This window comes from Salvia hispanica, chromosome 5, assembly GCF_029641045.1.
Source record: "Salvia hispanica isolate PSC_SH4W2 chromosome 5, Shi_PSC_v1, whole genome shotgun sequence".
NCBI classification, from domain to species: Eukaryota; Viridiplantae; Streptophyta; class Magnoliopsida; order Lamiales; family Lamiaceae; genus Salvia; species Salvia hispanica.
In genome coordinates, this window is record NC_142696.1 from 7,583,469 (window position 1) to 7,597,788 (window position 14,320).

General features: G+C 42.0%; 1 protein-coding gene across 1 annotated transcript; it reads right to left on the reverse strand.

Moving 5' to 3' along the window:
• Window positions 1-1,315: 1,315 nt before the first annotated feature.
• LOC125189926 (uncharacterized) lies at window positions 1,316-1,885 on the reverse strand. The gene has a single exon (XM_048087144.2). The coding sequence runs from the start codon at window positions 1,883-1,885 to the stop codon at window positions 1,316-1,318; it is 570 nt and encodes a 189-aa protein (XP_047943101.2).
• Window positions 1,886-14,320: the final 12,435 nt, after the last annotated feature.

The following is a 14,320-nucleotide window of genomic DNA, read 5'->3' on the forward strand; positions in this document are numbered from 1 at the left end:
GTTTAGCTCCCTATAGTCGATGCACATCCTCATCGATCCATCCTTCTTTTTTTACGAAAAGAACTGGTGCACCCCACGGTGAAACACTAGGCCTAACAAAACCTAGGTCCATGAGCTCTTGGAGTTGTATCTTGAGTTCCTTCAATTCCTTAGGCGCCATTCGATACGGTGCCTTAGATACAGGTGCGGCTCCCGGCTCGAGATCGATGGTGAACTCCAATTGTCGATCTGGCGGTGGTCCAGGTAATACTTTGGGGAAAACATCTGGAAATTCCCGTACAACAGCGACGTCTTCCACTCTTCTTTCATCATTCTCATCGCCGTGAAGATAGACGAGATAGGCAGATCGCCCCTTTCTCATCATCGCGGTTCGTCGGTTCCTCGAGATGCCATGATACACGATAGGTTCTTTTCCCGGAGCTTGTAGGGATATTTGCCTCTCCTTACATCGAATCGTCGCGAAATTCGCGGCCAACCAGTCCATTCCTAGGATCACGTCGGTATCTCTCATCGCCATAATTTGCAAGTCGTGAGCGACTAACTTAAGTTCTCCCATAACAATTTCTATGTTCGAGCACGTTCTAGATATTTCTATCATTCCTCCTACTGGTGAGGACACCATCATTCTATGTTCAGATTTGCTAGTAGGCAAGCCCAAAGTGTGCACACATAATTCAGATATAAACGAGTGCGACGCGCCCGTATCAAACAACACAACAACAGGGGTGTTGAGAATTTCGCCCATACCTGTCAAATTTCCTTTCTCGCGTTCATCTTGTTCTTTCTTCGGCTTCTTTTGCTCCAACGCGAACGCTCTAGCTTGTGGAGGAAGTCTTGGGCGGTGAGGTTGTTGCTGCCGCGACGATTGGTCGCAATTTCCTCGTGGTTCACTTTGCGGCGCCCTCAATTGCTGACGGGATCCTTGATCGTTCTGCCTTGATCCCGATCCTACCTTGTTATTCGCACACTCCCTAGAGTAGTGGCCGTTTCCTCCGCAGGTGTAGCACTTGACGACGTTCTGATATCGGCATTCTCCGAAATGGTACTTAGAGCACACATTGCACTGCGGTGCCCTGGGTCGATACTCTCCTCTCTGGCTAGACGTATGTTGTCCTCCTCCGTGCTGGGATCGGTGCTGATTCGACTGGTGTCGCTTCCCATCGTAGAAATTCCTAGAATCCTCCCACTTTCTCTTTTCCCAGGAGTGATGTGATGGGGGCAGGGACGGTGTAGAGTTCTCCTTTTTTCTCTCTTTAGGCATTGCGGCTTCAATATCTAATGCGAGTGCCAAAGCTTTAGCGTAGGTGAGTCTCCCTCAACTGGCCAACGACATCTTTATCTCGGACCTTAGTCCCTCACCGAACTTGTCGAACAACTTCTCGTCAGTGTCGACTTGATCAGGGGCGTATCGGGTCATACTGTTGAGCGCTCGATCGTACTCGGTCACAGTCATGCGTCCTTGAGTCAGATTGTGGAACTCGGATGCCTTCGCTTTCCGGTAGCTCTTCGGCACATACTTGTTGTACAATTCAGTCTTGAAATCTTCCCACGTCATTGCTTCTACTTGATCTCGTGTCAAGGTCTTGATTCTAGTATCCCACCAAAAGTCGGCTGCTTCGATTAGTTGGTGAGTAACGCAACTCATCCGTTCCCTATCATTGCATCCCAAGATTGCGAAGATACGCTCTATCGCGCGGATCCATGATTCGGCCTTGGCTGGTTCTCCAAGTCCATCAAAAACTGGTGGTTTCTGTTCCAAGAACAGCTTCACTATTTCCCGATTAACCGGGGGTGGGGGAGGCGGCGGTGTCTGAATTGACTGCGTCACGCTCTCCTCGCTCGAAGGCGGAGGTGTGGGTTGACGGTTATGGCGTCTCGGCGGCATTCTGATTTATCAATACACGGATTATTCTCAAGATTCTAACAACAGTCGCGTGGTATAACAAGGTGCATAGGACAATTGTTTTGGTGCATATGGCCAAGAAAAAGTTCGTCACATAGGTGAATTTCACAAGTAGTGTCAAAGCATCACAAAATCGGTTGCACCATAGGGTATCAAAAGAATCATTGGTCCTTATCAACAAGGTAATTGTAATCAAGAGGCACTTATGCAATTCAAGTGGCAAGTATAGGGCGCAATAAGGTATTCAAAGATAGTGGTGTGATGATATGATGGTATGATAACATAGTGATAGACAATTTTCTCAATGGCAAGAGAATAACAATATGGAAATCCATCACATTATAAGGTAGTGAGTAAAAAAAAATTCTCCCCATAGCATATTAATCAAAACGTTGCCTCAAAGAGGTCTTAGTATCAACGGAATTCAAAAAGAGCAAAAGAAATAGAAAGGTACTACAAAAGTTTAGCAAAAAAAAAAAATATTCAAAAATTATGGGGGAAGCAAAACAATGTTTTCCACGACTATCACTCCTAGTCGATATCGTTCATATCCTCTTCGGGGTCCTCATCCTCATCAACATTTCCCATGTCCAAATCATGTCCTTCCTCGTAAGGTTCCTCGTCCTCGCTTGATCCACCAACATCCGGGGGCGGAGGGGTTATCGCACGCATGTCCTCCACATTCCCATTTATGACCAACGGGTTAGACGCATGAGCCCTAAGCCTTGGTTTAGTAGGGACACGATCAACGTGCGGCCCCTTATCACGACGATATCTCCATCGACAGGCTTGACTCGGCGGATACTTGTGCGCTAAGGGACTAAGCGGCGGTCCGTCCCTTGCAGCTGCCATGGCGGGGAGTAGCACTCCAATCAAGCCGATCATATCTCCTCGAGGCTTGTACTCGGGCGGACTAAACCACGTAAACGGTATCGCAGCCTGAGCAGTCCATTCGCTCCATGGAGAAGGCAGGCTGTGGATCAATCTCGAGATCCCCGCGTGATGGGTAACTCCTCCATACGCGTATGCATCCATCCAACGATCGTAGAATTCAGTGACGTAGGTTAGGAGAAAGGACTTTCCATCCCACTCAAACTCTTGGTAGGTTTCGACAGGGAAAACCTTGTTCTTCGCATAACGGTCGCGCATCGGTGCGTAATACTGATTAGGCATCTACAAAAGAAATCTCAGCATCAGAACAAGGATCGAAGAAAATATCAATAGTGTATAAGGTTTCAACTGATGCTGAGAGTACGATGGATATATATATGTATATGTGTATGGGTCGAACGATGGAGGTGTGAAGATAATATCATATCAAGAACGACCAGAATTTCATTTCCGAGGCAAAAGGCTCGTATATATACATATATGTATTTTTCGCATTTTGATAGTTCGCAATTTCGTTCTTGCAAGTTCTTTCGCCTCGCATTCGGCATTTTTATGCCTCCAAGTTCGATATCGTCATACAAATTTTCCAATCACAACACGATTTTCAACTAAGCATAGCATGCTCAAGTTCAACTCATAACGTTGTTCATCGAACAATCACGTAATCACAAATCATATAGAATTTCATTTATTCGATTTGTAGCGATCTTGGTCGCAAAATCACTTGCATAACAGCATTCATCATTCGATTTGCATAATCACACTTTGCAATTTCGCATGCATGCATAATCATCATTTTATACTCCAACATAAATTTCCAAATATCACAACAACTCCCATTCGCTTCAACTTCCAACATTTCATAATTCAAATCAATATTCAAAGATACGGGTTACCTTATTCTTCGTGGTTGAGCGGAGACGAGTCGTGGTGTTGAGTCTTCGACGATATTATTTAATCACTTTCCCCAAATTTCAGATTTTATTTCAACAAGACTCTTAGGTCCAGAGCGGAAAGAACTGAGGCTCTGATACCAACTGTAACAGCCCGACATTTTTAGGGTATAATAAATACGGCGATTGTTAACTAGGCGAACCTAAGGCGACGAAAAAAGTAGACTAGGGTTTCATTTAAAGAGATTTGACCAAGTATTTAATGAAGTATCAAGGCAATAAGTCAACGGCTAACTCACGAGAATCAAGATTTAATAGATATAATGGACTAAGCTCAAAAGTCAAAGGTTTATTGTAGCTCCAACAAAACGCAATAATTTCCAATATTCCCAATCAAGGAGCAAGTTCAAAACAACCTAAAATAGTAAGTTTCAAAATATTCAGCGGAAGCATTTCCAAGAGAAAGCGGAGCCATGTATGAGGACACGACTACACTCAAAATCCCAACCATCCATATTATTTGATTCAACCATCTCAACACCACCGACCGCCCATCGCCGCTCAACCTGCACATAGGGAAAACACATGCAGGGCTGAGTATTTTAAGCATACTCAGTGGACTCATGCCAAAACATTTTATAGTTATGCCACCCTTACCATAGTGAACTCGAGGTTTTGCATTTATTTAAAGATAAGCATCGAGTATCACAAAATATATCATGGACTGGCCAGTCAAATAATACCTCCCATTTTCTCATCAATTATCATTTCATATGGTGCGACGAAAGTGTGGCCACACTATTCGCCCACGAGATCGGCCGACTAGCAAGGACGGCTCCCGATCTCCAGTGTACACTAGCTTGATAGGGTTTGCGGCCCTACTCAGACCCGAATTCGTTTATATAGCCACTGTAGCCTAATGGAGCGTACTCACAATCTAGGCATCAGGCACACACAATATCCAAAATAATTCATAGGCATGGCATAACAGTTTAATCCACCCTTATTTCTCCAACATCATAAATTTGCACATAGAAGAGAGTTTAGAATAAAGCCCACCTCGATTTCCTTCGAGTTCAAAAACGCACTTCTTCTAGTTATCACACCGGGAACGCGAACTATCACCTTTAGTTCATATATTTCAAATAAGTCTCAATCATGGATCAAAATCATGCATGATCTCACGTTCCTTTTCCCATCAATTATTTTCATTATCACCAATCAAAATCTAAGTACGATTATCATATCGTTTTTATTCACACAACAATTCCAGATTTATCATCACATTGTGTCACGCATGAGTGTTCCCACACAACACACGCACACACGCAACACACATGTGCACGCCTACCGAGGCGTGCACACACACACACACGGTCACACACACACATGCATCCAATTTCACCGATTAATTTTCCCATTCACTCGTTCTAAATGCATGTGGACTCAAGAACACCGATTGATCGGTAGAAGAAGAGAAGATCAAAATAAAATTCCTTTTTGATAGAATTAATCGGTAGAAACAAAGCAGGATCTTGATTCTTCAATGAATTCTTGAATTGCAGCTTCAATTCTTCTCCAAAAGATGAAGAATTAATGGAGAAAGTAGAAGAAAAATTGGAGAGAGTGGGAGAGAGAAGAGAGCGACGTGATTTAGGGGGTGCGGCGGTTTTTCTGTAGTGCTAGGGTTTAGGATTTTCACTCTTATTTATAGAGTGCAAGATATAATCCAATAATTAAATAAATAAAGATTTGGAAAGATTTGTTAGTTGTAGAGACCGAAAATTTGAGGAGTAATAATAGGAAATTCGAATTCTAGGCTATTAATTTAGCCTATGATTTAATTTGAATATTTCACGGAGTAGAATAAAATATCACGGAGCAAGAAAATAATAATAAATCCCCCAATTATAGTCAAAAGTGGCGTGTAGTTTCATTCTCTCCAAAGGGATTTAATATAAATCCTAATTAAATTAGGATATGGTAGGATCTTCTTAGATTTGGCAAGATATGCTAGGATATTTGAATTTATTTATGGAAGAGAATAAACAAGGGATCAAATAATAGAATAAAATAATCCATTCTCCCATAATATACGGGATTTTCGAAAATCCCCCTAGAGACAAATATAGGGGCCGAAAATTTCATCAATAAATAGGAATATTCGGACTTTGGATTTAATTCGGATAATTATCCCAAGCAATAATTTAAATCCAAGAAAAATAGGATTTCTTTCCAATAAATAGGAGGGGTCAAAAATTCCACATACTTAAATAATGCTCCTATTAAATTCTCACTCATCCCTTAGGGTAATAATCCACCACAATATCATTTCACCCCTCCATTCCACATTTTCCAACAACTTTGACCATTCCACGGCCACGTCATATTTTCCACCATGTTGACTATTCAATAGCCACGTCACATATTCACAAGTTTGATTATTTAACTCAAACTCAACTCGATATCGCAATTAGGTCACAAAGAATATTGCAATTTATCACTTATCAATTAATTCCACATATCATAGCATTAAAAGCATTTAATGCAAAAATTTCCACGTCACGAAAATTAGGGTTCAAAAAAGCGGGGCGTTACACAAAATGTGGAAAAAGGCCCTCAAAAATGAAGTCTCGGGTGATTCACCCGGTCGGGTGAATTGCAGGGTGCAAAACACCCGCCTGGGTGTTCTCTCTGGACTCTCTCGCTAGTTCTGCGCGACTTCTGTAAAACCGCCGTAACTCCCTCATTCGGACTTCGATTGAGATGTGCAAGATACCCACGCGAAGCTGTTTCCAAGACGAAGACGATGGTGGTAGTTTCATAGCTTTCGGATATCATCTCGATAGGAAGGTTTCTGGTTGAATCCAGCTGTAGTTGAAATCCTTGACGCACGGCTTCCATGATCGTATCATGGACTTCTCATATGTAAATAGTATGGACTAGAAAGTAGTTTCCAATATTATCGCCACCCATGCTGTGGGGACAATAATCCTAAGAAATTAAAAGTTTCAGAAGTCCAAACAGAATTTACGAGATAGCTTAATGTTGTTATCAGCTCATGAACATTGTTATGGGAGTGTGTTGTAGAAACAAGATTCTGTAATGCTAAATCTGATGGTCGTGCTTAGGCAACATTTGGCGGCCATGCCGTGTTGCGGTCTCTGGACTATTCGTCGGTGTTGTGACCAGTAAAAATGTTAAAATTTTAATGCGTATTCACCTCTGCTTGAGGGTAAAAAATTTTAATTTTACAGTTGTGAGAATTTGAAAAGTTTTATGGTTAATCTCCTCAATTTCATCGCATAAGTTTATGACAAATAGTAAATATTATGTTTTGCAGTGCAAACTAAATCGTCAACATGTCACTCAATCCTCTTTCTGCAATTCTTAAAGAAAACAAACTCGAGGGCCAAAATTACATAGAATGGAAACAAAATTTGGACATCGTTCTCACGGCTGATGAGTACAAGTTTGTGCTCACTACTCCGCGGCCTCCAGTGCCGGCGGCTAATGCCGCTCAGGCTTTGCGAGATGCGCATAAACGGTGGCATAAGGCGAATGAGATGGCTAAGTGTTATATGTTGGCCTCCATGTCAACAGTGCTTAGACATCAGCATGCCGCCATGGCTACTGCCGCCGAGATTATGCAAAATCTCACGAATCTCTTTGGTACTCAGAATCGAACGGCTAAGTCTCAAGCCTTTCGGAGTATCATGTGCAAGACTATGAAGGAAGGTTCATTTGTGCGGGACCATGTCCTTGAGATGATGAGCCACCTCAATCAAATTGAGGTTTTGGGAGGCGTCATTGATGCCGAGTCCCAAGTTAATATCATCCTTCAGAGTCTGCCCCCTAGCTTTCAGCAGTTCAAGCTCAACTTTGAGATGAACAAAAGAAACTACACCTTGGTTGAGTTGTTGACTGAACTTCAGTCGGCAGAGGATCTCATGAACCAAGCTAAGGCTGCGATGGTTAGTTCGACACATCGTTCCTCTGGCCCTAGGCCTGGCGCAGGAAAGAGGAAAGTGACGAACCAGGTCGTACCTAAGGAAGCTAAGGGAAAGAAGAAGAGGAGGTTGGGAAAGAAGCAAACAGGAAAGTGTTTAAAGTGTGGTGAGAAGGGGCATTGGAAGCCAGACTGTCCCAATAAGGGTAAGGCTATAGGTATGCACCAATCTCTAGTTGTCGAGTCATGTTTGGCTTCGACTTCATCTCATACTTGGGTTATAGACACTGGAGTGACTGATCATATTTGTTTTGATCCTTACTTAATGCAGGTGACAAGACGGCTATATGACGGTGAGTTCGAAGTCCAGCTGGGCGACGCTACTAAAGTGGCGGCCGTAGCAGTGGGAGACGTTTTTTGCGTTTTAGTAGTGATAGATTTTTGGTTATGAAGAATGTTTTGTTGATACCTTCTTTTAGAAGAAATTTAATTTCAGTTTCTAAATTGGTTTTTGATGGATATTCGATTTCTTTTAATGACAATTGTGTTATTAAGAAAGATGGTTCTTATATCTGTCGTGGTATCATGGAAAACAATCTGTACACAATCATATCTACACAATTTAATAATCGCATATTAGAATTCAATAATGCATCGAAAATTTCAAAGAAAAGAAAGGAACCTTCAAGTTCAATGAACGAAACGTACTTATGGAACCTTAGACTTGGTTATGCCAACCAAAGAAGGATTCAAACTCTAGTGGACCAAGACTTTGTTAAAGGTCTAGACACTGAGACGTTTCCTACGTGTGAATCCTGCTTGGAAGGCAAGATGACTAAGAGGGTGAAAGGAAATAGGGCCAAGGAAGTACTAGAACTCGTTCATATTGATGTGTGTGGACCAATGTCAACCGAGGCAAGAGGCGGCTTTCACTATTTCATCACCTTTTGTCACGCCCCCATTTTCTAAGGATAGAAAATACGGTTGATCGCGACTAAGGGTGGGTTAAAGAAGCGGAGAAGAAAGGGGAAAACAATAAAACTCGACCAAAGCTTGATATAAATGAGAATAGTTCGAATAAAATCAGAGTATCATCTCAATAATTGACAACCCAAAGGGATACAATATCTCATCAATAAATGATCTCAAAAGAAACAACATTCAGCGGAAGCATTCGAGGGAAGAATAATATTATGTATAAAGACATAATATATTCAGAACATTTAAAAGCACACACAAATCTTCACCAGCTCTGCTCAACACCCACCGCGCTCGTCGCAGCTCAACCTGCACATTTTTAAAAAGAGAAATGCAGGGCTGAGTACTTGATGCACTCAGTGGACTCATGCCGAAAACATTTTATAAAAAGTATTTATCATGCCACCATTGAGTGAACTCGGGGTTTAACTTTGAAAAATGCCCAAGACACTAAAAACCATTTCCATCGTAAAAGTCGGTTGATCAACCATTTTCCCATAGATGTCTACCATATCTGATCCATTGATGACAAGGAATGTTGCCACATTCCAAGTCACTAGACCGGCCGACCCAAAAGACGGCTCACGATCCTAATTGGTGTACACTAGCCTGAGTAGGGACTCACTCCCTAGTCAGACCCGAATTCGATTATATTCCATAGATGGCAAAAGCCACATCAGATAGGTTCCATAGATAAAACAAAACACGGCATGACAAATATCCATTTTCACATAAAATATACTTAGGGCATTGCCCTTATTTAAAAAGAAAGTCCACCTCGTTCGTTTAGCTTCTTAATTCTTCTTTTCGTTTCATTCTCGAAAAGCGTGCATGAAGTCACCCATTGGTTTAGTATACTCCGGCCCAATCTTCATTTAATTAATTTGGCCCATACCGAGTACTCCAATCCATCTCCTTTATTAATGCAAAAAGGCCCAAATATTTAAATTAATTCATTTGCCCAAAACATTAAACAAAACAAGACTAAATCCTCAAATCTTTTCTACCTTACGTGAACTCCCATCTCTCAATTTGTTAGCGCCTGCAATCTCAAATCTTCCTCCCCCTTTCACTTGTTTCTCTCCTCCGTCGTCTACTCTCTCCGTCTAGCTTCTCCCTTCATCTCCTCTTTCTGATTTTACAGCGCCGCAGTCTCTTCGTCGAGCCGATAGCTGCCGCCATGGCCAGTGCTGTCACTATGTGCCGATGCTCGTGATTCCGCCATGAGCCCCTGCTGCTCGGTGCCCGACTGCTGCCATTCGTGACTCTTGAGCAGCACCGCCTCGTCGCTGCCACCATTCGGAAATCACCTCAAAATAGAACTCTCAATCTCTCTCTTGCTCACGCAGTCTCCAAAACAGATTCCCATCTCTTTCAAAACTCGGCACCGCCGCTGCCACCGTTCTTTTCATCGGTGAGCTTGACAAGCTCAGCTCCGCCTCCGCCTATCCCCTTCATCCCTCTCTCATACAGCGTCGTCGATCTCCTGCCCAATCGGGGTAGTTCGCAGTTCAAAACAATCACCATCACTGTTCGTAAGCATGTTTCGCTGATGCTATTGCTGGATCGCGCCGGCGTGCAGCCGTGGTCGCTGCTGCCAGCACAGAGTCGGCGCCGCCTTCCTCCAGCACGTCGTTCAGCAGCCTCGCCGCCGCTGCGTTCGGTTGAACGGGAGCCGTCACGCTCCTAACATCGTCTATTTTCTTTCTCAATCGTCGCTGCCTCACTCTTTTTTTTCCCTCAACTCTCGGTTTCTTCTCTCCAAACTATTTCTTCTCAACTTTGTGAAAGGGTAGAAAACTGCAGTTGATTGGTGGTTCTCTCTCAGATTTTTAGTTGTGGAAGAACGTGGAAACATAGACTATTTATACTATAGTTGGCAAAATATATCTATATATATATATATATATCTCAAAGATTTGATTTAATTTTGGTTGGAGATTTTTCAGATAAAAGGGGAAGATGGGTGAAGAGTCGTGGGAAGGGAGTTGAGATATATTTTACCAACTATTTGACTGCATAATTGGAAAAAAGAATTTGGTATATGGGCCTTCTCAAAAGACTTTAATTTATATGAATAATTGGTCTTGGAAAGAATAATTATTTTGGCGCAAAATGTATAATCCTTTTCTCGACAAAAGAAATAATGGTAGAAATTTTTCAGGTGCACAAACGATGTCTTTCGATGACAAATAAAAAGATAGAAAAAGTCGGGGTGTTACAATCTACCCATCTTAACAAAAATTTCGTCCCGAAATTTGCTTACGTCCTTCGAATAAAATATTTCTCCATCATCTTCTTGTCTTCCAATCTCCAAGCAGCTTCCTCGTCGTGTCACCACTTTTAGGTTACGCAAGATTACTCTACACTAATATAAATCGCGAGTACAATCTCTCGTCGCTGCATGGATACACCCTCTAACTATTCTTCTTGTCTCGATCCCTTGCACATTTGAAACTCCATTCATCTCCTCTACCCTTCTCTTCTTGAGATCTTCATCATATTTTTATGTTCTTAACGTTTGGGGAAAACGATAGGAAATAGTAATTATCCAACTAGAGATAAAATGGTCCGCACATAGCTTGCTCTAAAGTTTCATGTAATTCTAGAAAAAGTTTCATGGTCCACCGGCCTCCATCCTCTGTCTCGATCCTCTCGTCTCATATCTCGATAATTTAGAAATTTCTCCCCACTTTCCATTCTCGTTGGTTTTCATCGCTCGGGAGAGCAATATGTGAGTTTTCAAATTAGAACTACGGTTTGCGTGGTCAACTAGGCCTACATCTTAGGCACTCTAAGTTCACGAATCATTTTATCATCTCATATCTCAACATCCATCGTATTTCACATCATTCATATTCAAGATAACCAAGCATATACTCATAACATATTTGCATTCCAAACAAAACACCCATGCACTTCACATATATGTTGGAAACAGACATTTTCTAAATGACTCACATTTTTTTTCTCAAAAATTTCAACATTCTAAAAACAACTTATCAATTTCAGCTTTCATGAAAAATGCTCCATCATTCCTCTTCAAAACTCGCTCTTTTCTCAAACATCAGAAATACTCTTTTCCATTTGAAATCAATCCCTCACGGAAAGATTTTACTTCCTCGTTCTTATAAAAATTTCTCCTCTTTCTTGCTCATTTTTCCTACTCGAAAATTTTCTCATCTTTCTTTCACATAATAAAATATTACATCTTTCTCGGTTGAGCGTGGCGAAGCGGGATGTTGAGCCTTCAATTCACTACTTTTAAGTCTAGCGAAACAAGTCTAGACAATGACTGAAAAAGACTCTCGGGTCCAGAGCGGAAAGAAAAATTGCTCTGATACCACTTTGTCACGCCCCCATTTTCTAAGGATAGAAAACACGGTTGATCGCGACTAGGGGTGGTTAAAGAAGCGGAGAAGAAAGGGGAAAACAACAAAACTCGACCAAAGCTTGATATAAATGAGAATAGTTCGAATAAAATCAGAGTATCATCTCAATAATTGACAACTCAAAGGGATACAATATCTCATCAATAAATGATCTCAAAAGAAACAACATTCAGCGGAAGCATTCGAGGGAAGAATAATATTATGTATGAAGACATAATATATTCGAAACATTTAAAAGCATACACAAATCTTCACCAGCTCTGCTCAACACCCACCGCGCTCGTCGCAGCTCAACCTGCACATTTTTTAAAAAGAGAAATGCAGGGCTGAGTACTTGATGCACTCACTGTACTCATGCCGAAAACATTTTATAAAAAGTATTTATCATGCCACCATTGAGTGAACTCGGGGTTTAACTTTGAAAAATGCCCAAGACACTAAAAACCATTTCCATCGTAAAAGTCGGTTGATCAACCATTTTCCCATAGATGTCTACCATATCTGATCCATTGATGACAAGGAATGTTGCCATTTCCAAGTCACTAGACCGGCCGACCCAAAAGACGGCTCACGATCCTAATTGGTGTACACTAGCCTGAGTAGGGACTCACTCCCTAGTCAGACCCGAATTCGATTATATTCCATAGATGGCAAAAGCCACATCAGATAGGTTCCATAGATAAAACAAAACACGGCATGACAAATATCCATTTTCACATAAAATATACTTAGGGCATTGCCCTTATTTAAAAAGAAAGCCCACCTCGTTCGTTTAGCTTCTTAATTCTTCTTTACGTTTCATTCTCGAAAAGCGTGCATGAAGTCACCCATTGGTTTAGTATACTCCGGCCCAATCTTCATTTAATTAATTTGGCCCATACCAAGTACTCCAATCCATCTCCTTTATTAATGCAAAAAGGCCCAAATATTTAAATTAATTCATTTGCCCAAAACATTAAACAAAACAAGACTAAATCCTCAAATCTTTTCTACCTTACGTGAACTCCCATCTCTCAACTTGTTAGCGCCTGCAATCTCAAATCTTCCTCCCCCTTTCACTTGTTTCTCTCCTCCGTCGTCTACTCTCTCCGTCTAGCTTCTCCCTTCATCTCCTCTTTCTGATTTTACAGCGCCGCAGTCTCTCCGTCGAGCCGATAGCTGCCGCCATGGCCAGTGCTGTCACTATGTGCCGATGCTCGTGATTCCGCCATGAGCCCCTGCTGCTCGGTGCCCGATTGCTGCCATTCGTGACTCTTGAGCAGCACCGCCTCGTCGCTGCCACCATTCGGAAATCACCTCAAAATAGAACTCTCAATCTCTCTCTTGCTCACGCAGTCTCCAAAACAGATTCCCATCTCTTTCAAAACTCGGCACCACCGCTGCCACCGTTCTTTTCATCGGGCAGTGAGCTTGACAAGCTCAGCTCCGCCTCCGCCTATCCCCTTCATCCCTCTCTCATACAGCGTCGTCGATCTCCTGCCCAATCGGGGTAGTTCGCAGTTCAAAACAATCACCATCACTGTTCGTAAGCAAGTTTCGCTGATGCTATTGCTGGATCGCGCCGGCGTGCAGCCGTGGTCGCTGCTGCCAGCACAGAGTCGGCGCCGCCTTCCTCCAGCACGTCGTTCAGCAGCCTCGCCGCCGCTGCGTTCGGTTGAACGGGAGCCGTCACGCTCCTAACATCGTCTATTTTCTTTCTCAATCTTCGCTGCCTCACTCTTTTTTTTTCCCTCAACTCTCGGTTTCTTCTCTCCAAACTATTTCTTCTCAACTTTGTGAAAGGGTAGAAAGCTGCAGTTGATTGGTGGTTCTCTCTCAGATTTTTAGTTGTGGAAGAACGTGGAAACATGGACTATTTATACTATAGTTGGGAAAATATATCTATATATATATCTCAAAGATTTGATTTAATTTTGGTTGGAGATTTTTCAGATAAAAGGGGAAGATGGGTGAAGAGTCGTGGGAAGGGAGTTGAGATATATTTTATCAACTATTTGACTGCATAATTGGAAAAAAGAATTTGGTATATGGGCCTTCTCAAAAGACTTTAATTTATATGAATAATTGGTCTTGGAAAGAATAATTATTTTGGCGCAAAATGTAGAATCCTTTTCTCGACAAAAGAAATAAAGGTAGAAATTTTTCAGGTGCACAAATGATGTCTTTCGATGACAAATAAAAAGGTAGAAAAAGTCGGGGTGTTACACCTTTATTGATTATTACTCGAAAGTTGGATGTGTTTATTTGATGCGCTTTAAGTCTGAATCCTTTAACAAGTTCAAAGAGTTTAAAGCTTATGCGGAGACGCATCATG